General features: G+C 44.1%; 1 protein-coding gene and 1 long non-coding RNA gene across 3 annotated transcripts; one reads left to right on the forward strand and one right to left on the reverse strand.

The window, feature by feature from the left end:
- Nucleotides 1-527: 527 nt before the first annotated feature.
- RPS3A (ribosomal protein S3A) lies at nt 528-8,097 on the reverse strand. The gene is made up of 6 exons (XM_075613636.1): nt 7,943-8,097; nt 5,550-5,653; nt 3,187-3,374; nt 2,493-2,701; nt 1,342-1,451; nt 528-702 (listed from the first exon to the last, which is right to left on the reverse strand). The coding sequence occupies exons 1-6, from the start codon at nt 8,002-8,004 to the stop codon at nt 581-583; spliced, it is 795 nt and encodes a 264-aa protein (XP_075469751.1). The 5' UTR covers nt 8,005-8,097; the 3' UTR covers nt 528-580.
- On the forward strand, nt 7,583-27,831 carry LOC142502535 (uncharacterized). Of its 2 annotated transcripts, none has more exons than XR_012803784.1 (4): nt 7,583-8,185; nt 10,546-10,713; nt 26,879-26,965; nt 27,643-27,831. It is a non-coding gene; the product is annotated as an uncharacterized LOC142502535 (long non-coding RNA). The 2 variants fall into 2 exon arrangements; XR_012803785.1 differs by having other exon boundaries at nt 7,583-7,795.

Raw genomic sequence — 27,831 nt, forward strand, 5'->3', positions numbered from 1 at the left:
ACATAATACTGAGTTAAGTTATGGTGAGTAAAAAAAGTGACAAAAACCCTCCACAGGAAAGCAAATATGCAAATATAACTGTATGCTCATCTGCATGTCTTAGGCAGGTCTGCAACCCCGCCTTTCCCCATTATCACCTAGCATACAGCACTTCTACTGCAGCAAGGGATTCTGGGAAATGACATGCAAATGAGCACACAGTGTCACTTTTTGCCTCAATAACCATTTTTAACATGGTTCCCTATAGGCTTAAGCTTGCTGCATGGTCACAGCTTTGAGCACATATATATCACGTGTATTACTGCTTTAACGTGCTACGTAACTGGATGGCGCTATATGGATAAAGATATACATACATGTTGACGCAATAAATTAAAAGAGAAGAATATTAACTTAAATATTTTTCCATTAAAAAAAAAAAAAAAACTGGCCAACCTACTACTTGAGACTAAACCACAGGCATGTGTGAAAGCCATCATTTCCTGATGTTGTACATGCTATAAGGAAAAGCACACAGGGCAAAAAGGTACTGTATACAAATTAGTCTTTATTTCTTTACAGGCTCTATATCAGAACGATCTCAGACAGATTCCTGTACTGGGGGTTCATACCCATCAGCACGTTCTACTTTGGCGCCAGTCTCGTCTCCTACAGGCTTTGTAGTAGTGCCACCCTCACCATGCAGTTCCATTAGTTTCCCCACTGGAAAAGAAAAGCCAAAAAAAAACAAGTGTAATCAGAAACATGGCAGCAAATATTAACTACTAAATGTTCACAAACTTTATGCAACGCTTATGCAAATCAAAAAGTAGATAAAACTAGCCAAATCTATAATCAACGAGTGAAAATACAATAACTGAGATCAGAACAATACAACTATTAATCATAGATCATTTGGGACCGCAAAACCGTTTGCGATAAATTTGTTTCCACTCAAGATTTGTGATTTGCAATAGCTATTTAGCAAGTATTTTTACAGATAAGAAAAGCCAGATATCAGAAATAAGCGCATAAAGTAGTGTTATTTTTAACCCCTTGACAGGGATCCCTCAACACACCAAAATTTAGGAATGACCTAAAACACGAATGTGAATGCAGAATACAGACAAATAGAATATGAAATGATATCACTAAACTAAAAACCGATATGGAGTTAAGAAACTGGTCATGGCTGCAACTGATTCGTGCACACATTAATTTAAATCTGTCATCCGCAATACTTCATGAGTCAATAGAAAAAACAAAACAAAAAAAAATAAGCTGCTTAGCAACCAATACCATCCATTTGGCTACATACATAAAGTATATATGCATATCCACACAAGAAAAGGTAAATCTTACGCTCAAACTTCGGCTTCTTCAGCATCTTAACCTTACGAACATATACATCATGGAGAGGATAGATGGATTGGCATGCCTTTTCAATGTCTTTGCCTACGCTGTCTGGAATCCTGGGAAGAACAAAAATGTAGATTAAATGTCAAACCCAATCACTGTGAATCAGATGAGAATTAACCACCTTAAAGTGGCATTGCCTTTGTTTTAGTAAATGCAACAGTTCCATACATTTACGACAAGGCAATTACCTAAGCTGTCCATTGATCAGCGAAGATCCTGCTTCCAGGGCACCCAATATGGCTGCTTGTTTAAAAAGAGGAAGTGCAGGGACTTCCTAAAAGTTGCTATAGTAACCCAAAGATGGTTAGCACATTAAAACAAAATAAGGGAAGAGTTAAAAAAATGGTAGCAAGTATTACCCAATACTACACAACCAATTAAATATAAAGTATTTTGAATGAAAGGCTGCAAAAATAAAACAAGAAGTGGCTCAGTGAGTAAAGACACTGACTGGCACCGAGTTTGAAGCAGGGGAACATGGTTAAATGTGTTGTGTCGGCTCCTTGTGACCTTGGGCAAGTCACTATCTCCGTGCCTCAGGCACCAAAAACAGATTGTAAGCTCCACAGGGCAGGGAACTGTGCCTGCAAAATGTCTCTGTAAAGCGCTATGTAAAACTAGCAGCGCTATATAAGACTATGCTATTAAGAAAAGCACACCAGATTGAGGTGAATGTAATAGTTTGTTTTTTATTGATCCAATAGTCACCATTAACATATACCTCACTGATAGGCAACGTAAGTGACGCTATAATTATTGGAATACGGCAACATATATCCTTCACTAGTGGGGAGGCCTGCAAACCACCACATCTAAGATGCAAATAGGGATTTCTCCAAGATGAAAATTTAGCAGTAAGTAGTATGCTTGGCCTCTCCCTTTACAAGTGTTCGAAGCTTGTACAGTAACAAGTTAACATCAAGCCCTTGCGACATTGAAGTGGGAAATACAGAATGATCTCATTGCAATAATCACATTCTCTTTTGAGACCGAATACTTAATTACTCAATCCCACAGCGCCAAACGCAACACTGATGATCTCAACTCAATGACCATTTTGCTGTGCTTACTTCACGACAAAAAAAGAAACTTACAGCTTGTTGACAACTTCCTTCAAGTCATTTGTCTGAACTTCGCGAGTCATAATTTCCATCATCTTCTTGCGAATCTGACGCACTTGTTGATGCTGGGCATAGGAGGTCTTTCTGATCTGGTTGTTGCGCTTCTTGGTGAACCCAACACAGAAGAGGCGTAGAAGGTAGCCATCTGTAGTCTTGACATCAACATGCGCTTCAATCATGGTCTAGAGAGAAGTCATAGGTTCGTTCCATTAGATCTTTAAGATATTGTCTATAACCATTTCCAGAAAAACCTCATACACTTCTACATTTCTATGAACATACGTATACATGCGCTTATGAAGTCAAAGCATAAAACGATTTCATTGCTTCAATAAAATCTGCTTACCCCTTCAATAAACAGGTTAGTGTGAAAGATTAATGTTTCCAAGAAGAATTCACACAAGTGACATTTAGCAGTGTTGCCAAGTAGACTGGTCAAATTAATATATTACTTACCAAGCAACATACCAAGAAAAAAATTTTTAGAAGGAAAATAAACTTAGGAGTGTGGTTACCCGAAGTTGACAATTCATGAATTTCAACCTAAAATCCAAGATTTCAACCCTAAAACATATCACCTACTCCGGCTTTAAGGAAACATTTGAATTAAGGTTGCACAACTACTTTTACAACCACAAAAGTTTTTTTTTATTCTAATCGCACTAACCTGCCATTTCTTGACCATGGAGCACATCTTGTCACGGGTGAGATCCATGCCATGGAAGTTGGTCAGACAGTTCTTGCCCTGAACATCTTCTGTAATCAGCTTGAATTTACGGAACGCTACTTCATCGTTCTGCAGGTCAGCAAGACTCACTTCAAACACACGGCCCTTCAGACCATCTGAAGCAATTTCTGTTTCGAGCGTGGGTAGAATAGAAAGGACAATACTTACTTATCTCAGTCACAAAAAACTGCATGCAGCATCGGCAAGCAAAATTACATAAACTCTGCACAATTAATTCAAAACATCACTGAACAGTAATAGAGTTTCGCTTCTCCTTTTCTAGGCTGATTTTCTGCCTTTTCTAGACTCGTGAAATACGTATACAAGGGTCACATTTATCTCAACTTGTACAGAACATGATAAAATAGGCAAACAAAAATAATCTAGTAATAGAATACAATATTGCCAACACAATAAGCAAGTATTGCTTCTGAAGGTCAAAGCAGACTAGAGCGAACGGTAGCTAAAGAAAAAAGGCTAAAAGCAATGCTTCTTATACGAAAGAACTCTAAAGATACATAGTAAGACAACTTCCTGATGCAATGTGACATCTCTTTTCAAGGGATGGGATCACGGATAGCTTCTTGGACCATAATTCTGTATTTGAGATAATGTGACTGAAGATCTACTTATGACTATAGATTACATTTGTATTTTGACCATTTATCTTTTGTGGCTGATGCACTTGGAAATGCTACGATAAAATTAACAGGAGTGAGACCTTTTACTAGACCAACAAATAATTTTGTTCAAAAGCTTTCAAACCTCTGTATATAAGGTATTGCTGTGGAATAACCCAGAGGTTTGAAAGCTTGGAACATTTCAACCATTTGTTGGTCCAATAAAAAGGTATCACATTACCTACCACTTCAATTTTACCCCATGGAAGGAGGGGACCAACACGGCTACTCACCCTTCTCTGTCTGTGTCATGGTAAAGTTTCTAAAAATACACTCAACACCAACACAATATGTTCAAAACTGCCTTATATTGGCAGCTACTAATTCTCTTTTGTTAAAGTCAGAACGACCCCAAAAAATAAGTAATCAAAAATCATTTGTACCTAAAAAAAAAAAACTGACACTCACGTTCAGAGGTTTTTTTTTTTTTTTTAGATTAAAACAATGGTTACATGCAAATTCACGGAAAAACATCCACATGTTCCCTGTAAATCACGTTGGTGCAAGTTTAAAAGCATGTAAATAGAAACAGGCTAAAAACATAATAAAATAGGCATATTAATGGCAATAAAAATAGAGGATTTTTTTAAATCAAATATCAAATTAGAGTTGAAAAAATTGGTGGAACAGCAGGAACCCAGAGAAAGCACCGATCAACTCAACAGAGGTAGCAAAAAATAAAAAAGGTTTATTCGAATTACATTGTTAAAAACAAAAAACAAACTAACAAAAAACAATACTCAATACTCTCTGAGAAAGGGCTGAGAGCCTGAAACATGTAGCAGATTTTGTTTATTATGTTAGTTTGTTTTTAACAATGTAATATTCAATAAACCTTTTTTATTTTTTGCTACCTCTGGTGAGTTGATCGGTGCTCTCTCTGGGTTCCTGCTGTTCCAATTTTTTCAACTCTACTGCCCCATGATTGGAGTGACGCACTTCCGCAGCGCAGGTTCCGGCAATTCGCTACGCCTCATGGGAGAACGCCGAGAGGAGACGGGCACCTCCATGTGAGCAGCCTGAAGTTTTTCCCGGACGGTCTGAGGCTTCGGTATCACCAAAGCTTCAGCACGCGGGATCCTACAAGGCTTTATCATAAGGACACAGGTATTTACCTCAATATCTTTGGACATTAAGGGATGCAGAAGCTAGAACCGAGATATTTATGCTAATGAGTTACTAAGGGTTCGGTTCAAGGCTGGCTCTAGTTTCTCTAGCTACTCTCTTATTGGGTCCATCTTTCCCTGTCAGTTCAGTCCTTCATTGTACACAATAGGTGATGTTATTTGCCCAAGAACTTATAACCTGATTTGCTGCGGATTTAGAACCATCTTTTGGATTTCATATATGTCATATACTTTTCATTTTTGGGTCTCTCGGATAATTTCTCTGTATCGCTATTTTTGGAGCTGGGAGTAGTTACCTATACAAGATTGCAAATATCACATTACTCTTGTGGTGCCAACAGGTGCGTGTGTCGGTTATAATAGCGGAGCACAGAGGGAAACAGCCATCAGGTGGCATATTTATGGACAATGTTACAAAATGTCCTCTTAGATTAAAGTAATTTCCAATCACATTATTTGCATTGGGTTCATAGGCAGCATATCAAGTATTACTTACTGGTTCCCTGTGTCCTGGTGACCAGAGTCTTCCCAAGGTTGCGGATGTTGAACATCGCTGGTGCCTTGACATCGTACCAATCCTTTTTGGAGAAGGGGTCGACACTAAAAAATATTGAATAGATATTAGATATAGCAAAAGAAAGCCTGTGTTTCTCTCAAAATAAAAAATCCCCCCTGCTAACTAGTGGACCACTTGTAAACTCGGGAGAAAATAGCAGGTGCACCTCAAAGCAATGACAAGACTTGGGGCAGAAACATCGCCATTTGAACTGTATTCTTTACAGACTGCGACAGCAAACATTAGTTTTTATGTTATTACAAGCTTACAATGGCAAATGCCCTTTCAGGAAACCCAATGTACTCTAATCTAGAAAGTTCCCATACTATATACAGCATACATATACAAAATGTTAAGCCAGCATATTACAACCTGAAAATTAACTTCTGATCAATTAAAATGATAGATTTAAACAGCCACAAAAAAAAATCTACCGATCTAAAAAGAAATTAAAATCTACTTTAGAAATTATTTAATCCTTGGCATACATGTGCTGTTTGAGCTCTAGATGTTTAAAATGCAGAAATGGCTCAAACTTTATTCCCAACTTCTATTTTTATAAATAACCCCGCTGCTACTCTAGCCATAAAACTACAAAACAGCAAATAATGCAGTCCAAGTACAGCAAACATGTAAAAGTAAATCTCTATACACAATTACATGGTAAGCTATTCAGGGCAGGGACTCCTTTTCCTAGATGTCACTTATGCCTGAAGCACTTCTTACCATTGAGTTATTAGTACTATTTTTTATTTATGATTGCCACGTGTATTACAGCTGTGAATGTACATTAATATCACTATATGAATAAAGATATACCATACATACACACACACACACACACATCCCATGGATCGAGGTAAAAGCATGTAAGTGAATCAGAAGTAGTGTATTGCACACACAAATCCAATGTTTCACTGATTTACTTACCTGCAGTGTGCTTTTACCACGCTCCATGGGGCTGGGTAAGAAGGTATAGGTTTATTTGATTACTATGTTGCGTGCACCCAGCAATATTCTTTATAGGGGTGCCTGTTTTGCGGTGTATAAATAATACATCACAAGACAAAATGCCATCCTACTACTAAATGCATGAAATAACTTTCCCTTGAAGCATCTGGCACGGGGGGAAAAAATCTGCAGTTTTCACATTTTGTAAAATCACAATATATCACTTATCATATAACACTGAATACTTTAGGGGAGTGTAAAAGCAGACCATTATAATTTCAGTTTGTCTGCCCATTAACAGATGCATTGGCACAGTAGATGGGCATCTGAACTACACTGAAATTATACACACACACACACAAATATTATTGAGGCAACAGCACTTAAATAAAAATGGAGGGCCCCTGCCTTGTATGTTGTACACAAGAGTTGCCCAAGTCAAGTCAAGATAAAATTAACACATGAAAAGGGACAAAAACGGAGTAGAAACAAGCGGCAAACTCAGAATAGCTTTCAAGTTAAAATGTAACTCTATATGTTTTATGACCATTTAAGTACAAAACTGGAGCCAACACAAATAGCCAGACGTACAGGCTTCAAATTGAGCTCCCAGGGCCCACTAACCCCGCGCAGGGAGCTCCCAGGGCCCACTAACCCCGCGCAGGGAGCTCCCAGGGCCCACTAACCCCGCGCAGGGAGCTCCCAGGGCCCACTAACCCCGCGCAGGGAGCTCCCAGGGCCCACTAACCCCGCGCAGGGAGCTCCCAGGGCCCACTAACCCCGTGCATGTGATATTTCCAATGCAATTTACAACGCGTACTATTGCAGGGGGATGATCTCGGTTAGATAGTAACCTATAGACACGTGTAACATATAACAGTACTAGGAAAGTAAGAACACATGGAGTGACACCCGGAGGCGCGCAGGCCTCAGCCAGCACCGCGCGCTGACAGGTACATGGAGCGGGCAAATTGGGCTCGAGACGACGCGTCACCGGCGTGACTGACGCGAGGCAACTTTCCCCTATCACTCGACCGAATCGGCGCGAGAGGCTTGTACGCTACGAACGGACACGGAGCGAGGACACGCGCACACAGACCGCGGCGCGAGGCGGCCACCGCTTCACACGAACCAGCTGCCTTTTCAATGGCTCGGCGCATTGGAGCGCTACACTTTTAAGTCTCCCCCGTTGTCCTGCACGGGCCGAGCTCACTGACTTCATTGATCACGGAAGCGTGAGTCCTACCAGGGGGAGGAAAGCCGCCGATATCCGTAAGACATCGGCGCCATCCGTCATCCCCGCGTGCCAGGGGAGAAGGGGACGCGCGCTAGGGACCCCGACCAACCCTCCCCGCACTGTATTTCCGACTGCCGCTACTCACATCTTCTTTTTGGCACCCTTTTTGCCTCCTTTAGTCAGCCTCTTGTTCTTGCCGACTGCCATCTTGACGTGCTGGGAGAGAAAGAGGAAGATCCTGCTCAACCACGCGAGATTTCACAGAGACAGGGAAAAGCCTGCGCTGCCTCTAGCGGCCTGATCAGCAATTACACCACGAAGTAACCTGCTGCTGCAGGCAGTGTCACAAGCAGTGATAATACCACACCGCACATACTGTACACTACAGGTATATAAAATACACTGAATTATCCAACCACTGGTAACAGTTATAAACAAACTTTCATATAAATAGAGATGTCAACAACATAACAAAGAAGATAGAACTAAAAGAGAGTTACACAGCTCCCCCTCCTCTATCGATCTCTCTGTGGGGGTACCCCAGGGCTCTGTCCTGGGACCTCTTCTCTTTTCTCTGTACACACTTTCTCTAGGTGACCTAATAACATCTTTTGGGTTCAAATATCACCTCTATGCTGATGACACACACACATTTACTTTTCAACACCTGACCTTACACCTGCTGTACAGACCAAAGTTTCTGAATGCCTCTCTGCGATATCATCCTGGGTGGCCCTCCGCCAACTTAAACTTAACATGGCAAAAACAGAGCTCCTCATACTTCCTCCCAAACCTGGCCCTGCTACCTTCTTCCACACTACTGTTGGAAGTACTATCTTTTACCCAGTAGCCCAAGCACGCTGCCAAGGGGGTCACACTCGACTCCTATCTCACATTCTCCCCTCACATTCAAAACATATCTAAAACCAGTCGCTTTTTCCTCCACAATATTACTAAAATACGCCCTTTCCTCTGTTGCTCGACTGCTAAATCTCTGACTCAGGCCCTCATTCTCTCCCATCTCGATTACTGTAACCTCCTGCTGTCCAGCCTTCCTGCCTCTCACCTGTCTCCCCTACAATCTATCCTAAATGCTGCTGCCAGAATCGTTCTACTCTTTCCTAAATCTGTCTCAGCACCTCCCCTCCTGAAATCCCTCTCCTGGCTTCCTACCAAATCCCGCATCTCGCACTCAATTCTCCTCCTCACTGTTAAAGCTTTACACTCTTCTTCCCCTTCTTACATCTCAGCCCTAATTTCTCGCTATGTACCATCCCGACTCTTGCGTTCTGCTCAAGGATGTCTTCTCTCTATCCCCTCTGTATCTAAAGCCATCTCCCTCCTTCACCCTTTGTCACTGACTGCCCCACACCTCTGGAATGCCCTTCCCCTCAATACCCGACTAGCACCCTCTCACTCCACCTTTAAGACCCACCTTAAAACACACCTGCTTAACGAAGCATATCAGTAGCTCCGCGGCTAATACTATACACCTGATACATATAGGTGCCAGCCAAACTTGAGAAAGGCAGCTTGGTCTGCCGAAACGTTGTTACTTGGCTCAACGAATAATTATTTTGCAGAAATCTGTAGTGCCCTGTTTCTCATCTGATAGCTGAGACTTGGAGTGCAGACAGTGACTCCCTGAACCAGGAGCACCGGTGAATATAAGTATTTTATCTTACTGGTGTGCGGCAAGACCATTTGTATATGCAATATAAATAAAGATATACATTATACAATTATTAGGAGGGTCTGAGAAAAACAATGACACAAATGATAATCTTTTAAAAGCTTGATCAAATCTGTTGGTTGATTCCCATTTCCATTAATGCATATGATATTTATCATATTAAATTACAAAAAAGGAAATGAAGTGTAAATCTAAATAACTATTTTCAAAATAACAATATATTTTAAAGTAAAATGTATCACAAAAATACTGACATTTTACATGTGAGACACCCTTTTAGAAATTGGTTACCACAACTGTGCCTGTCTGAATGAGCAGGGCCGCCAACAGCTTGCCCAGGACGAGGGCCGGCTGGGATGGTTGCGGGGCTCAGTGCAGGGACATGTGTGGGGCTCGGTGCAGGGACATGTGCGGGGCCTTGGCTCTTACCTTCTCCGGTGGTGTCATCTGGCAGCGTCTCCTCCCGGCATTTCCCTCTGATAAGTCCAGTCATCATGGCGCCATGAGGCGTCACTCTGTCATGGCAACACATCTCCCTATGGGAACTATTGCATCCCTGGGAGCCTCTGTGATTTGTGGCCCTGCTGCCTTCAGCTGTTGAAGCATTGGATCTGGAGCTCAACTATAACTCCCAGAAGCCCCTGCACATGTGAGAATCAGCAAGGAAAGCCATAGCAATGAGGTGGTGGGGTCCTGAAAGAGGCTGTGTAAGGAAAGCCTTAGTACCTGCTCTGGGCCGGGCCCCCCTAGGCCTCCGGGCCCAGGACAGTTGTTCTGGCGCTCCCCCACTATCGGTGTCCCTGTGGCTAAGGCATATTACATATCATACAAATGCACAGTCGCAATGTGATAGTAAAAGCGGTGTGTTGTGCCACACTTTTTTTCCCCTCATATCCACAGTACCACTTGTAATGGAAATGGCAGAAAATATTAAGTATTTTAATCAATCTGGCACACAAGAGGTTAATTTTACTTGCAAATTGTCTTAAAAATACAAGAATAATTGTTATTGACGGTCACACCACTGACCAAGCCTCGTTTAATGTCTTTTATAGGACTGCGGTTCTCTCAGGTCAAAACTTGGATTTCAAGAAATCTGGCATCACAATTCTTCACAAATCACAGCAGAAATAAACAAACCCCCTTTTTTTTGTATCTTGAAAGAGATTCCTGAAGGGGATCTGCAAATACCAGAAGGTGTGGCTAAGAAGGTTTTCCAAAAAGTGTGTAAAGTTACAAAATATTAAATCCTGGGTCTAACAGTGATTTGCAAGAACGAAGAATAGATATTTATAACAGTTGCAATGACACAAATCAAATTATACAAAGATTTACTGTATAATCTCTGATATCTGTTCTCATGCAAAAGTAGAAGTTAAGGTGTCATGTTTCATATCCAGGAAAGCATTTTAAGTATACAGACACAACAGTGAAGATGGTGTTCGTTTAAATATTACAGAAATGAAGTTATGAAGTCTTTTATATATTAAGTAAACAGAAGTGAAGAGGTTAAACTGCAAATTTCACTTGTATATTAAGGTACTACTCAACCACCCCAGTGACATGTTGAATGTAATAAGAATATTAATACAAATGAATGTAATAAGAATAATATACGTCACAATACAAAAACTATAGGGGGTAGCGTAGCTCTGATAAAAAAATACTTTTTCCAATCATCATTGAAATTGTTTGGTGCAGGATACGGAGCACAAATACTCCCAGGTTTATGCAAGAATAAAAAAGGGGGGGAAATAGTGCAACACAGCAAAAAAGCTTCAAAATATAGAGGTATAAAAAGCCAAAATGATCACACTCACATGCTATGCATTAGAATAAGGTGATGAAGAGGTAGTGACTGTAGCCTCAGTATTGCAGGTGTGGAATGGGGGCCAGAGATCCAGTGTGATATTTGACCAGAGATCCTCCGCTGATAGAAATAAGAGAAAAACTGACCATAGAACAGATATGCAATTTACTAAAACAAACAACAAAAAAAAAGACAATGCACTCACAAAGGGCGCTCTGTCTTAGGCCTCGGCTGAGGCGTGCTGCTGCTCGGCACTGAGCCCCTGCAGCCGCAATGAGAGCGGTTTTAGCAGGGGCTCGCGCACGCGTCCGCACGCTTGGGGAAGCGTGTGTCTGACGGAGTTTTGAAATTTGGCGCTCGCCGGAGCGCAGGGCCGGTCACGTGAGCGGTTCGCCCAATGAGGGCGAACCAGCTCCGTGATGTCACTGGCCCGCCCCCGACACGCCCACAGACGGCGTGCTGTGTAAGGCCAGGGAAAGCACAGCGGGGGTCTCCCGGGCTGCAGGAGGGTGCTGCTGCCGGCTATATGCTGGAAGGTAAGCAGCTCCCCCCCCACACACGTGCCCTCTGCTGCTCGCTCTCCGTGCTGCTCCTCCCCCGGTCGGTCACCCCGTCCGTCCCCCCGTTGGTCCGCCCGTCTCTCCGTCGGTCAGTCCCTCCCCCAACACACAACACACACACATATAGATACATATATATATATACACACACACACACACTTTCCCCCCCTACCTTTTGGAGGTGGGGGAAGCTCTGACAGCTCCAGCCCACTGATAGGCTCACCAGCGCACCACGTGACGTGTCAACGCTAGGGATCTCAATTCTCTTGCATCCCCTGGCGGGTGACGTGTCACAACGCGTTTCGAGCCGTGCAGGGAGGTGGGACTGGGACCGGCTCGAAAGGATACCAGGTGATGGTGAGTAACATGCACGCGGCCGCGTGCGCCGCCGGACGCAGAGGGACCCAAGCCTTAAGCATTAAGACCACTATGGGTCCAGGAACCGACACAGACGGCGCACACCAGCCTCACTCCTCTCCATGGGATGACGTCACTTCCTGAAGCATCGCTGTCACCAGGAAACTGGGGAATTGGGTGGGGGTCTTGCTACGTGTGCTTTGCTTTTTTTGGTAGTCTGGTCCTGCTCCTGCTCCACTGCCCTACGTGTTTTGTTCCATAGGAACTTCCTCAGGGGATATAATTTGTGATTGCGGTGTCCATCTTTAAATTGTCCTTAATTGACCGCAAACAGGTGCAAAATAGCAAAGTGCATACTAAAGTCCCAATTTAATACAGACTAGAAAGGAACTTTATATAAAGGATATACAATGCTACAATGATAAAGAGAAGATAATTACTAATACAGACAAGCAGAAACCAATAAACGGATCTACTAACATATTGCAGATCTTATAAGATGTGAATTCATACATCGAGCGAAAAAGAGAAATATACCGTGCACCAAATCTAAGTACTAATCTCTTTAGTGATTATTAATTAAATAGTTTTGTCCAATAGGATCAACATATAAAAATTACATAAAATGTATATAAACCGACCGTGATGGTGATAAATAAAATTAGGTGATATAATTGTGTATATTGTGTCATTAACCAAGGTCAGCATCCCCCTAGGAGGTATCCGGGGGGGGGGGAGCCCCCTATTATAGATCTGGAAGACATTATCCAGACGGGGATGCTGAACGAAGTATGAGACCAGGTTAATATGGCAAATTTAATAAATACCCCAAAAAAGATCCCCATTATCATTATCCATCTACCAGTAAAAACTGGAGAAGAGAAAGGTCCTATTCAAAAACTGAGACAGATAAGAGAGGGACAAAATATGAAGATAATAAACAAGATTCAGCCAAAACACTCCAAGACGTGATTCCGACCGACATTCCCTGGAAAGATCCCCTTTTTTAGGAGCTCTGAAGTCAAGACACTTAGGGTCGAGGGTTCCAGGAAAGTCGGAAGGGGAGACTGGGGATACTCAGAGAAGTCAGAAAATACGCCATTCACCAGAAGAGGGGGTAGGGGGACCCATGCAAAAAAGGAAAGAGCAAAAATGGGACTAAAAGTTCAAACCACCCAGGGAATTTTAAATCTGTCCTCAGTTACCCTCACAAACATCAGGAAAATGTCCTAAAAAGAGGACTGTCCTTTTCAAGATCATGTGGCCCAAATGGGTTTCAGCTTTTTACTGACTTACATAAGTTTACAAATAATCTTACATTGAAAGTGCATTTTTAAAGACATATTCTGGTTTAACATATATAACAGTCCTGGAATACCGCGGGGGCGTTACAAAGTCCGAATGGCTTGATAAGATATTCATAATGTCCGTCCCTGGTGTTAAAAACTGTTTTCCACTCACCACCCTGTCGAATTCTTACTAGGTTATAAGCTCCTCGTAAGTCTAATTTGGTGAAAATGGTGGAATCCTGGAGTCTGTCGAAAAGTTCGGTAATAAGGGGTAAAGGATACTGGTTCTTGATCGTGATTTTATTAAGTCCCTGATAATCAATCCATGGTCTGAGAGATCCATCTTTTTTCTTAACAAAGAAAAAACCTGCACCTGCAAGGGACGAGGACTTCCAGATAAAACCCCTTTGTAGAGTCTCTTGGATGTATTCTTTCATGGCTTTGGTCTCTGGAAGTGACATTGGGTAGGAACATCCTCGCGGTGGCGCCGAGCCGGCAGTAGATCGATGGGACATTCGAATGACAGGTGGGGTGGCAAAACCTCGGATTGAGCCTTGTTGAATATGTCCTGAAATTTAGAGTAAATTGTAGGTAGAAGAGAAGTTACCTGGTTGGTACTGAAAACCCGCATAGGCCTTTGGACGGCACAGAGCAGTTCTGCAGCCTGTGAGGACTCCATAGGAAAGGTTGTGCTTCTGTCCAGTCCATCCGAGGGTTATGCAATTGAAGCCATTGGAGTCCCAGAATGACGTCGATGGTACAGTAGGAGTGTGAATGACATCCAGTTGGATCCTTTCGGTAATTATAAGCGAGCCCTCACTACATCTAGACCGGCCCTCTTGACTAATAAACCTAAAGTCAAGGACACCAATAAAGAAACCATCAGATTTATTGGAAGATATAGCAGCCAATGGGGGAGTCTAAGGGATATCCTATCTAAACACTGGCACATTCTAATGGAGGACAATAATTTACAAAAAAATGTAAAACCTACTCCAAGCATGACATGTAAACGTGCCCATAACATCAAAGACCGACTGGTCCACAGTCTTTCTGTGACAAACCTACCAGAACATGGCTGGGACCTAAACCAGCTGGATCATATCGTTGTGGTAGGTGCCATACCATTGTGGTAGGTGCAAAGTCTGTGATACAGTAATGTGTACCAAAAACCTTTCAGACTCCACACATTGTAGAACATTCACCAATTAAGGAATTCATTAATTGTCTAACAATGGGAGTAATTTATCTAATCAACTGCTCATGTGGGAAACAGTATGTGGGGAAAACCCACAGACCCTTCAAAACTAGAATCCTAGAACACATAGGGTTCATCCGTAATCAACTAGATACTCCTGTTGCGAGACATGTTTTGCAGGAACATGGATGATATAGTAAAGTTCTAGAATTCACGGCAATTGAACACATTCCATGGGGCATTCGGAAAGGTGATTGGGACAAACGACTTCTCCAGAAGGAGTGCCGGTGGATACATAATCTACATACAATGGCACCGGATGGCCTAAATGAAGGTTTTCTCTATTCCTCATTTCTGTAAAGTAGAATCAATACTACCAAAACCTATAGTAGAAGATCTGGTAGCAGGTTAGATGTCTATTACACTACTATGACTTTCTAACCAGATATCCATGAACTCACTTGGTATGTAAATGACAAAACAGAGCAAATGTACAATCATGGACCCGTCCTGCTCAGACAACAAAAATATTTATCACAACCCAGGACGGTCTGAAAACAATCCCTTTATGCATACAAACACTCACCTTCATCACCAAAACACCAAAACTTTTAACGGGACTCTTACCTTAGCCCCTAACAACTCTTAACAACTATTATACTTTAAAATGAATACAGGAACAGAGAATAATAAATTCATGTGAAACTGCTAGGGATTCTTACTCGTCACATCAGATAAGACACCGTTCAAAAATCAGCTCCACGCATTACTCAAAAACAATTTAAACAGGCTGTTTGTCTAAAAAATACAGGTAGCCTTACCTTGATTCATATGAGCGCTCAGGTTTGAGTGATGGAGGAGTGATTCATCCGGGTGCTCTATTCCGATGATATTGAGTGCCTATTCGGAATGCGCCATCTGAGAAAAGCGTAAATAAAAAACACAGTCTGAGGTTATTTTGAAACAGAATAACACGTGAATTTATTCAAGTCAAGTGCACAACGGAGACAGCTTTTGAAAAAAAGCTCTAAACAATAAACACGGTATGCCATATATTTATATCCTAAATACTAAAAAGTGTCCTCCCTCAATGGGGGCTTGTGCGTCACTAATATTACCTCATTTTGTAATACATAACAATATTAAAGCCGATGTCATTTTGTAATACATAATAATATTGGATAACTGCCTGTCAGCTAAAAACCATTATGGGGTTAAATGGGATGTGCCTATTCTGCCACCTGGCACATTGTATGAGAAACAGTTTATCTTAGACTACTAACGAGGCTTTCTCATAATATCTGGCCTGTTTACACTTTCAATCTGGAAGCTGATTGGATGAGGAAAGATCAATAAAGTCAGCTAGGAGCGAAAACATTCCATTCTCTGTTTCACAAAGATTTCTTCACATAGAAAGTCACAAAGACAAGACAAGATGGCGGATTCAAACAAAATGGCTTAATCCTAATGCTGTTATGTCAGACCCCCTAATGTCTCAACTTCGTCACCTTTATGGGCGGCCCAATAATACTATATCTCATTCCTACATCACTGACCTATTAGCAATTCATTAATTATAATTGGTACGAATATTTCATGAATGTAACTATATTCGGTATAGTGTAGCTGTAATTCCTAAGACATTGGATATCAACAGAATATTATTCTTAGTTCTATCGGGAGTAGTCTACCGAATCATCTATGGAGAATTATTCCCCAATTGGTTGACAATCTGTGAGGATCGCCACTATGCTCCGCCCCTCGGACGCATCACGCGACGATGTCAGCGGTGCGCACACAGCCCAGTCTCCTCACGCATGGAGTAGTTCTGCCATGGAAGCACGCTCCCGGCGCAGTGCTGCTGCGTCCACATTTAAGGGTGATGAGCCCGCTCTGCGTGCCACCTACACGTGCGCACCGCACGACGACCAATCATAAGAGGATCATCGGCTGCCTCTCACCTGAGCCAATCTGGGCTCCTCCTATCAGTATCTAGCTATCCGGTGATGTCATCCGGACTACCTCTCCTGATTGGTGCTTTCCCCTTTAAATATCTTCCTGTTCCCTGTACACTTTGCTGAGCATAAACTAAGGTTTATGCGCTGTGCTCGCTGCTTGAAGTCTGTCTGTTTCCAGTGCTTGTCTGAGCCTGTGCCTTGACCCCTGCTTGTACCCGGACTCGTCTCTTCTCTATCTCTCAACTTCAGCTTGACTTTGGTCTCCTGCTCTCTCATCTCCTTGACCATGGCTTACGGATATCGACCATTCTTCCCTCTCCAACCCCCGTACCACAGCAAGTACCACGACATACCCAAACTCTCGTACTCTGACCCGGCTTCACGACTCTGACTGCACACTTCGGACCCAGCTCCGTGGTTGCAGGGCGGCGGTTATAGTCATCCCCACCTCAGCCCCGTGGTCTAAGTCCTGTTTGTGGTAAGCGCAGCGTGACACAATCTTATCACTATTATTACTTCATTCAACAGCTTATTAGGATTCAGCTAAAAGGGTTTCAAAGAGAATAATACAAAATGGTCTATTTCACTAATCCATGATTTATTCTTTCAATTTCAACCCTGAGGGATAAATATGGAGAGAAAAGAGTTAATATACTAAGATATCAATGAGACTGACATCAGGAGATATTTTTCAAGAATGATTTATTCATTTTAATAGTGATTCAATTCATTCTTGATACATCTTTGCAGACATCCATCCTGCAAGGATATCTATGGAGAGAAAACAGTTAAAATAAGTAATACATAAACAAAACATGTTTACATTATAAAGCCTTAGCTCACATTTTTATGAGTGTCAATATTTAATTTCAAAGGGTCTAAAGCACAAATCAATTCCCATTTTTTTATTTCTACACAATTCATTTCATTATAGTCATTCTATAACCCTGTGAAACTAATGTAAAAGGGTAAAATTAATAGAAATGAACAGCACCAATCCACTACAATACTTGGATTGGCCTACACCAATAGACACACCTACGAGAGACAGTATTTAAAGTAATTGCAGCTGCGTAGCTTTACTCCTCCCTCTGACGAAGTATGCTGAGACATACGAAACGTACGTAGGGTTTTATGACGTCACGACGATGGCGTAAACGAAGGAGGCGGCTCGATTCGGCTCCGTCCTGTACTCGGAAGTATCTCAACTAGGGAGTATCTGCTCTGAACATCATGACTAATACGGTTGTATAGCGGCGATATTTACCATTAGTATTGAGTATGGAGCATCCTTGGTCCCTACGAATATCGGGGTCACATGCCCTTGAATAAGATTTTATATGTACCGCAACACTGTGTCAAGAACCTGTTGCCTGACTGTTAGTGATTGCAAATGATCCAATCTATGCAGACAACAGGAAATATTCAGTACTCTGGTATGAGCATTATACAAATACCTTAAGTAGTCTTTAGATTCAATAGACTCTACTGATACAAGCGACAGCAGGATCAACACAGATCTTACTATCAGTATCTTGTGTTGATTCTATAGTTTTGACTTGGATATATATTTCAATCAGCTACTATTCACTATGAGCCGCCCAATCTGGGGATTTTATTATTGATATGCTATGTATATATTTTAAACGTGGTCACTGTTGATTTAGTTCATTTAGTATAAATACAACTTTATTATTTTTTGCGTCTGTGAGATAAATACTCACTCTAGTGTGTCAATTGGAAGGGAGTAATTTAACTCCTTCAGTGGGATATTGTATACCCAGACTACTATAGTCTACCTATATACTACACTCTGAGTGCAGTCATCTGGGTTCTAGTGTTAACCGAGTGTTAACTTTTGTCTCTCATATATGTCTATATCCCAGTGCACCTGAGTTTACTATTTCTGTGTATTAGGTTGAGCATTGAGTCATTCTATAAATTGGATATTTTCATTGATTAACCAAGAAAATTGGGAATTCCATTAACAAGTGAAAAAACAATGGGTCCAGTCACAGTGATAACCTTTCTAGGTATAGAATTAGATTCAGTATTAATGGAATTTAGGTTACCTGTTGAAAAAAAAAATGTACATTGCATTCTTTGATTAGTTTAGTATTATCAGCCAATAAGATTAAGTTAAAACACTTGCAAACCTTACCAGGTCATTTGAATTTTGCATACAGAGTTATGCCGGTGGCGAGGGTTTTTTGCTGGGCGGCTGTCAAGTGCTATGGTGGGTTTTAGCAGCCCCTTCCATCATATTAGACTGTCCAATTAATTAAAAGAAGATTTAAGAGTTTGTGACAGTTTTCTGGTTAATTTCACTGGTAGAGTGTTACGCCGGTGCTGCCCAGAGACCAGACCCGTCCTTTATACTGAGGTGGGGACGTATATATGCACGCACCCGCAGCAGAAGGAGCGTGTCCGGAGTGTGGTGTTTTGGCGTTGCCAGGCCAGGTGGAAATAGCCGTAGCAATACTTGCCGGTACCGGTACAAGAAGAGGCGTCGTTGTTGCCGTTAGCCAAGGTCTGGGAGAGGAGAGATCCGGAAGGTCGGAGTCCAAGCTGAGATCGAGGGGCGTGAGAAGCAGCGAGATCAAGTGAGAGCCGGGTCCAGAGCCAGAGAGTGCAGTCTGCCAAGCCGGGTCGTAACCTGAATAAACGAAGAGAAGAGAGAGCCAGCATAGGCATCCGCTAGAAGAGACTATGTCGAGCAATGTGAGAGAGGCAAGACAGGTATTATATATTGCAACTGACCAATAGGGAGCGGAGGCAGTCCTGGAGGAACCCGAGGAGTTGTCCTGGATTGGATTCTATGGTAGGCAGCCAGATGGGGAGGTTTAGGGTTAAGCAGCAGCCTGTGTAAGAGTTGGGGGCGTGGTTTCACTGCTGGTGCAGTGAATAAATTATCCTTGCCTGGCGCGCGCTCTGTAATGTCGGAGAGCGCGCGCCTGGGACCAGAGGGGGCCGCCAGAGCACTGAGTGTCCGCGGGGCGGAGGTAGCCTGTCGGGAACGACGGGGCGCCCCCCGCACAGCGGGAGCAGGTTGGGAGAGATGAGGGAGCCATCTCATGGCAGCGGGGGCATTCAGAGGTAAGGAGAGGTCGCGCTGTGAGCGCCGCGAGCCCCGCATCCTTACAGTACCCCCCCCTTCAAGGTCGGCCTCAGGACGATTTTCCCATGGCTTGGACGGGAACTTTTTTCGAAAGCGTTTGAGAAGCCCAGGTGCGTGAATGTCTTTAAGAGAAATCCATGATCTCTCCTCGGGTCCAAAGCCCCTCCAATGAACCAAGAATTGAACCTTACCTCTCGAGAGGCGGGTGTCACGATAGCTTATGACAGGTTGTAATTTACACCAAATAACTGGGTTTGAACTGAACGAGGCTTAGATATAATAAAGTATATTTATTCCTTTTGATATGTGAACACACAATATAGTACAGTAACAGACAAGAAGTACACTTACTTTGGGGATGGGGGATGAGAAGTATGTTGCATAGCAATTCTCTCGCAATCAGGTACAATCAAGATGATATCAGAAGACAATGGGGATAGGGATTACCACAGTTTATATATCTTTTGTAACCCTATCCTTAACATTAAGTACAGGTAATTGGACTTCAATTACCTGTAGCCACTCTCTAACGTGGGAACACATTTTGATACATGCCCCCCTGCTAGTTGGCACATGCGCATTAGAACTCTGGGGTCTCATTTCTGTAGCCCCACATTTGCATCAGGGATGCCAGCCAGTCTACTAAATGGAATTTCTGGCAGGATACTCTTTGTTGTAAGGTGTGAAATGGGACACTTACAGACTGCTCTGGTTAAGTCATCTCCGCCCTCATGTAAACAGTGTAGGTGATAAACCCCTTTGAACAGCACTGAAATTCTAGACATTAGGGCGCTCCCTGGCCATCTGCTGCCTTATGGCCAAAGGAATTTCCTCTGGTTCCTGTCCATACCTTGGGACACAGTATTAAAGATAAAACACAAACATATTAAAATATCCGGTTCCGTTGGGTCCAGCGGGTCCAAACTTCCCAGTTCTCAATGCCGGAACTGGGGCATCCTAGGGTCCAATTTGCGACTTGCTACGACCCTCGAAACCGGAGTTACACAAATACACCTTAAACCGTTTCCTATTTTAATACAAAAAACTCCGCTGTAAATTAAATCACGTTTTTTCACTAAATCCCCATTGAAAACAACGGGTTCCGCCGCCATAGACTTTCAATGGCAAACCGCCGCCGTTGGCGGCTATGGGAATCCGCCGCCATAGACTTTCAACGGGGCAACGCCGCCGTTGAAGTCAATGGGGTTTTTCCGCCATAGCCGGTCAATGGAGATTGGCCGCCATTGGAGTCTATGGGAAAAGTCCAGAACTTTCAAGGGGGTCCATACTCCGTCGGGTTGGTCCAAGAGGGTCAAGGATGGTTCTGCAGCGATGCCGGAGCAGTGACTACAGGTACCCCAAACCCTGGCCCTTTGGACCCTCCGGAACCGGAGATATGGATTCATGGTTTTCAGCTTTTTTCACTTAGTCATTTTCCTGAGCGGTTTCTGCCGCCGCCATTGGAACCTATGGCCCGACCCGCTCCCTCAGCATGACCCTTCTCGGGGGTCCAGGATTCGGGGACCCGGTGGTGGTCGAGTGGGGGGAGGTCTAGGAACTAGGGGCAAAAATAATTTTATTTGTAGGCGCTCTAGAACTGTTTATTCCCACGCCACTTGTCGTTGAACTTGACTGCTAAGTGATCAAAGCTCTCTTATAGAAAAAGTATCCGCTTTGCCGTTTTGCGGTTTGGACGGCAGCCAACTCGTTCCTGGAAAGCGCAGTCGAGGAATCTCCATTGAAGTCGATGGGCCCATTGACTTACAATGGGAAACCGCCGCTCCTCCTCTCGGACGCCACCTGCTGGTCTTCACAGGAAACAGGACCAAAACAGCAAATTCGCCATTGAAACGCATGGAGCTCCAATGGCGGCCTATGGGACCCTGCAAAATGGTGCCTGAAAAGGCGGGAAAATTAAACAAAGGGCTATAATCACTAAAGAACTATTAGCCCTTGTACTCCCGGATGGATCCTAGTGTGTGTGTGATGCAGACACTGAGTAAACCAGATATTACAATAAAGCATGGGAACAGGGGAATATACATTTTCATGTCATAACAAGGGTTAAATCACATTTCTGGACCTCAGCCCAGTTAACCCCTTGTCTCCCTGGTGAGGTCAGGGGATGGCCAAATGGGGTGCAACCCCTTTAATACCGGGCCACCCCCTTTCTCCCTCTACAGCGGGAATCCAGTATGGCTTGGACCTCATACTCTTCGTTGCCCTGTATGATAAATGGGTCTGGTCTCTGAGTGTGGTCCGGAAAGAGAGGACTGGAGATGAACGGCTTGAGAAGAGACGTGTGAAAAACATTAGGAATTCTCATGCTTTGAGGTAATTGAAGACGGAAGGCCACCGGGTTTACCTGCTCCATGATAGGAAATGGCCCCAGAAACCTAGGTGCCAATTTAGGGGAAGAGGTTTTGAGGTGGATATTTTTGGTAGACAACCAAACCTTGTCCCCTGGCTTGTAGTTGGGTGCAGGTCGGCGACAATGGTCAGCCTGGATTTTCGAAGTCAGGGAGTCCTTTTGAAGTGCTGATTGAAATCTAGCCCAAGAGTCCTGTAGGAGGGAGATGTGTTCATCCACAGCTGGTACTCCAGAGGAGATACTGGAAATAGGTAGGCGAGCCGGATGAAATCCGTAATTAATAAAGAAAGGCGTCTCACGAGTGGATTCATTCCTGGAGGAATTAAAAGACATACTCAGCCCAGGGAAGTAATTCCACCCAGTCATCCTGGGAGTCAGAGATAAAGCACCTTAAATACCTCGAGAGATTGATTAACCCTCTCGGTCTGCCCATTAGATTGAGGGTGATATCCTGAAGAAAAAGAGGAAGAAATGCCCAGTCTTCTGGTGAAGGTCCTCCAGAATCTCGAAACGAATTGAGAGCCACGATCCGATACGATGGATGTGGGAATGCCATGGATACGGAAAATCTCTTTGGAGAAAATATCGGCTAAGGCGGGTGAGGAGGGTAATCCTTTGAGAGGAATAAAATGTGCCATCTTAGAAACCCGATCCACCACTACTAGAATGGTGTACATGCCATTCGACCTAGGCAATTTGACAATAAAGTCCATGGATATGTGGGTAAAGGCAAAAGAAGACCATGGGATCTCTGACGAGGAATCTTATTGCGTGCACATACCGGACAGGCCCGAGTAAATTCAAGGATGGACTTGGCCATATTGGGTCACCAGAAGGTGCGACGGATGAGATCCAATGTTTTCTTGAATCCCGGATGTCCTGCCGAACGGGAAGCGTGCCCCCACTCCAGAATCTCAGGAATTAACTTGGACTCTACGTATAAGGTGTCCTTCGGTATCTCGAGATCACTAGGAAGGTGTTTTTGAGACTTGATGATTTTCTCAAGATTCTTGAATGCAGCGACCGCGATGATCTTTTGCTTGGGAAGGATAGACTCGGTAGTTTTCTCCGGTCTCTCTTCAGAAGAATATTGTCTAAAGAGAGCATCTGCCTTGACGTTCTTGGTGCCGGGAATGTACGACAAAATAAAATTAAACCTGGAGAAAAATAACGACCAGCGGGCTTGGCAGGGGCCTATGCGGCGGGCACTCTTGATGTATAAAAGATTTTTATGGTCCGTGAGGATAGTGAACGGCTCTTTTGACCACTCCAGAAGATGCCTCCATTCCTGAAGGGCCAACTTGACGGCCAAAAGTTCCCTATTGCCCACGTCATAGTTCCTCTCAGCTGGGGAAAACTTCTTAGAGAAAAAAACGCAAGGGTGAAGTTTATCCTGGGGAGAAAATCTCTGGGATAGGACAGCGCCGGCCCCGCAGTCCGAAGCGTCTACCTCTAGGGTGAAAGGGAAATTGATGTTCGGGTGTCGGAGGATGGGAGCTGAGACAAATGCTTGTTTCAATGTTTTCAAAGCCGTGACTGCCTCAGGAGACCAAGATGAAGGATCAGCTCCTTTTTGGGTCAGTGCCGTGATCGGAGCGATGATGGTGGAAAAGTTACAAATAAATTTCCGGTAATAATTGGAAAATCCTAGAAACCGCTGAATAGACTTGAGGGAGTCGGGGTGCGGCCAATCCACTACGGCTTTAAGTTTCTCTGGGTCCATGGCCAATCCCCTATTGGAAATAATATACACATGAAAGGAGGTGGTAGACTGGTGAAAAAGGCCCTTCACCATCTTGGCAAACAATCGGTTCTCTCGGAGGCGGGAGAGCACAAACTTAGTATGATATGATATGATCCTGTAGATTCTTGGGAAAGATAAGAATGTCATCCAGATAAACAATTACAAAACGGTTAAGGACATCCAGAAAGATGTCATTGATAAAGTCCTGAAAGACCGCCGGAGCATTGCATAAGCCGAAGGGCATCACAAGATATTCGTAGTCCGCTACGGGTGTTGAAGGCGGTCTTCCAATCTTCGCCCTCCCGGATGCGAATGAGATTATACGCCCCGCGAAGTTCTAGCTTGGAAAACAGGTTGGCACCTTGAAGTCTGTTGAAGAGTTCAGAGATGAGTGGGAGTGGGTAGCGGTTCTTCACCATAGTGTGGTTCAGTCCCCGGTAGTCTATACACGGTCTGAGAGTACCGTCTTTATTTTTAACCAAATAGAATCCAGCCCCTGCGGGTGAATTGGAATGCTGTATGAAGCCCCGCTTCAAGTTCTCGCGAATATATTCGTCCATGGCTTCAGTCTCAGGCAGAGAGAGGGGGTAGGATTTGGACTTGAGTAATGTGTATCCAGGTACCAAGTCTATCAGACAATCGTATGATCTGTGAGGGGATAGTAGCTCGGATTGAGTTTTGCTGAAGACATCCAGAAAATCTGTGTACGGGGCGGGTAAACCTCTAGAAGGGTTGGATGTATTAGCAATCAGTTGTGGTGGAAGTAGAGCTGGTGGAGAAGACTCCTCTGACCTTGACCTCCAGACAATGGGATCTTGGGATGTCCAATTGATGTGCGGGTTGTGCTTCTGCAACCAAGGTAAGCCAAGGGTGACCGGTGTTCCAGGAGCATGGATTACATCAAAGGCCAGGGTCGCCTTGTGGGAATGAGAAGAAAGGGTGAGGGGGCAAGTCTCCAAGGAGATGTATGCCGGGGTGAGATGAAGGCCGTCAATCCCAACCAAGGCAACGGGAGACTTCTTCCTAACGAGTGGAATCTGGTTCTGTTCAGAGAAGGTATGGTCCACGAAATTTCCTCCCGTGCCAGAATCGATCAATTCCGCTGTGGAGGTGCGGAAGGTAGGACCAGAGAGGGAGACGGGAATGGTCCATTTTTTGGGAAGTTCTTTCCTGGAAAGGGGACAAGGAGATTTAGCACCCAGGTAGGGCCCCTTCGTACTCACTGGGCTTGGTCGTTTCCCGGACATAGTGGACATTCACGGACCAGATGCTCGGAAGATCCGCAGTAGTAACATGACCCACCGGCTTGGAGAAACTGTCGTATCGGTGCCCGAGAACGATGGACTCCAAGTTGCATCGGCTCCGAAGCCTCCAGAGCGGGAAGCGGGGAGACGGCAGGTCCCGTGGTTGAAGAGAACCTGGGAAAAGGGGCTCGAAAAGGCATGAATCGGGGGTGTTGGTGCTCAGCGCGGCGCACCTGAAGACGTTGATCCACTCGAATGGCCTGGGAGATGAGTTCCTCCAGAAGTCTTGGCCTGGGTTGTGAGGCGAGTTCGTACTTCACAGAATTCGTTAAGCCACGCCAGAAGACTGAGACTAAGGCCTCCTGATCCCATCGTGTCTCGGCCGCTAGGGTCCTTAACTCCAAGGCTTACTGGGCCACGGCCCGACGTTCCTGTGAAAGCTGAAGCAAGGAGTCAGAGGCAGTCTCTTGACGTGCAGGGGTGTCGAAGACCTGTCGAAAGTCTCGTCTGAAGGCAGCATAATCTCGGGTGATTTGGGGACGTAGTTCCCAAATCAGGGAGGCCCATGCCAGCGCATTTCCCGTGAGCAGGCTGTAAACATATGCCACTTTCTTACGACCAGTGGAATACTGCTGCGGGGCCATCTCAAACTGGAAACAGCCGTAGCAATACTTGCCGGTACCGGTACAAGAAGAGGCGTCGTCTTTGCCGTTAGCCAAGGTCTGGGAGAGGAGAGATCCGGAAGGTCGGAGTCCAAGCTGAGATCGAGGGGCGTGAGAAGCAGCGAGGTCAAGTGAGAGCCGGGGTCCAGAGCCAGAGAGTGAAGTCCGCCAAGCCGTGTCGTAACCTGAATAAACGAAGAGAAGAGAGAGCCAGCATAGGCATCCGCTAGAAGAGACTATGTCGAGCAATGTGAGAGAGGCAAGACAGGTATTATATATTGCGGCTGACCAATAGGGAGCGGAGGCAGTCCTGGAGGAACACGAGGAGCTGTCCTGGATTGGATTCTATGGTAGGCAGCCAGATGGGGAGGTTTAGGGTTAAGCAGCAGCCTGTGTAAGAGTTGGGGTTGTGGTTGCTCTGCTGGTGCAGTGAATAAATTATCCTTGCCTGGCGCGCGCTCTGTAATGTCGGAGAGCGTGCGCCCGGGACCAGAGGGGGCCGCCAGAGCACTGAGTGTCCGCGGGGCGGTGTTAGTCCGTCGGGAACGACGGGGGCGCCCCACGCACAGCGGGAGCAGGTTGGGAGAGATGAGGGAGCCGTCTCACGGCAGCGGGGGCATTCAGAGGTAAGGAGGGGTCACGCTGTGAGCGCCGCAAGCCCCGCATCCTTACATAGAGCTTGTGAGGATTTTATGCCCAATTCTTTGCTCGAGTTATTTACTGATGCCGCAAGTGCGGTGGGTTTTGGGGCCTTTTTCAAAGGCCATTGGTGTGAGAGCCAAGGCCGGATTGGTGGTTTCCAGAGGCTTTAACAAAAATGTGCAGCTGTTAGAATTATTCCCCATTGTAGTTGCAGTTGAAATCTGAGGTAAATTATTGGCGAATAAGAGGGTTCATTATTGGTCAGATAATCTAGGAGTGGTTGTTGCTATTAATAATTTGTCAGCTAAGTCTCCCCCTGTGGTACGGTTACTAAGACATCTGGTTATCAGATGTTTACATTTTAGTATTTGGTTTCGGGCTAAGAATTTCCTGGGAGTTTTAAATGTTGTTGCTGACACCTTATCTCATTCACAGTGGGACGTTTTTCAGCGGACAAGGAGGGCAGCAGGTTTCCGGTTTTCTTGTGGGACGTGGTAGCGGCGAGAGCGAGTTAGTTTAACGGTCAGTGGCTTCTGCTTCTTTGTCGAGTTATTTACACGCCTGGGATGGGTGGACTCATTTTCATAATTCATTTTAAGGGTAAGATGGAATCAGATGAAGATACATTTGTTTGTTGTATTGTATCCAAAATTAAAGAGGGTGTTTCACATTCAGGGATGAGCAAGTTGTAAGCCAAATCATTTATTGAAGAATGAAACACCTGCTATCAGGACTGTTCAAAAGGTTTTAGTGTGAAGCAGTTACTAAAAAGACATAAAAAGAACAATATTGCTAAGGATGCTAGGAGACCCATTACTCCTTTGCTATTGATGACTTGGCAGTGGGAGCAGATTCAATTTGATTTTCTAATTTCAAAGCTGCACTATTTAAAGCAGCTTTTATATTACCATTTTTTTTGCAGCTTTACGTATCAGTGAATTTATGTCTGCTAATCAAAAAGGTGTAGGGGGCTTACAATACCAGGATGTTTTAGGTTAATGAGCAAGAGGTGAAAGTAGTTATCAGTAGGTAAAAAACAAAACATTATCAAGGGTGTGTGTTTATCTGTACTGAAGTTAAAGGCTAACCCGATTCCAATAAATATTACTCGTTGCCTCCAATCATTTCAAAAAAGTTCATCAACAAGATCCCAAAAGCATGACATTTATTTGTATAGATGTTGTTCTCCCAAATTCCAGAGGTGGTGATAGAACCAGAGCTATCTTACAAAAACAGACCTACTGGATCCATCGCCTAACACGTTTGGCTCCTCTTGGATTAGATAAACATTCAAGACCAGGGTGGTCACACTGAAAGGTTTCAGGCTCGCCACAAACTCATCCCAGTAACATGTTGAAAGGATTAATGTAAGGGGTGTAATGCTGAAA

This window comes from Ascaphus truei, chromosome 1 (genome assembly GCF_040206685.1).
Source record: "Ascaphus truei isolate aAscTru1 chromosome 1, aAscTru1.hap1, whole genome shotgun sequence".
NCBI classification, from domain to species: domain Eukaryota; kingdom Metazoa; phylum Chordata; class Amphibia; order Anura; family Ascaphidae; genus Ascaphus; species Ascaphus truei.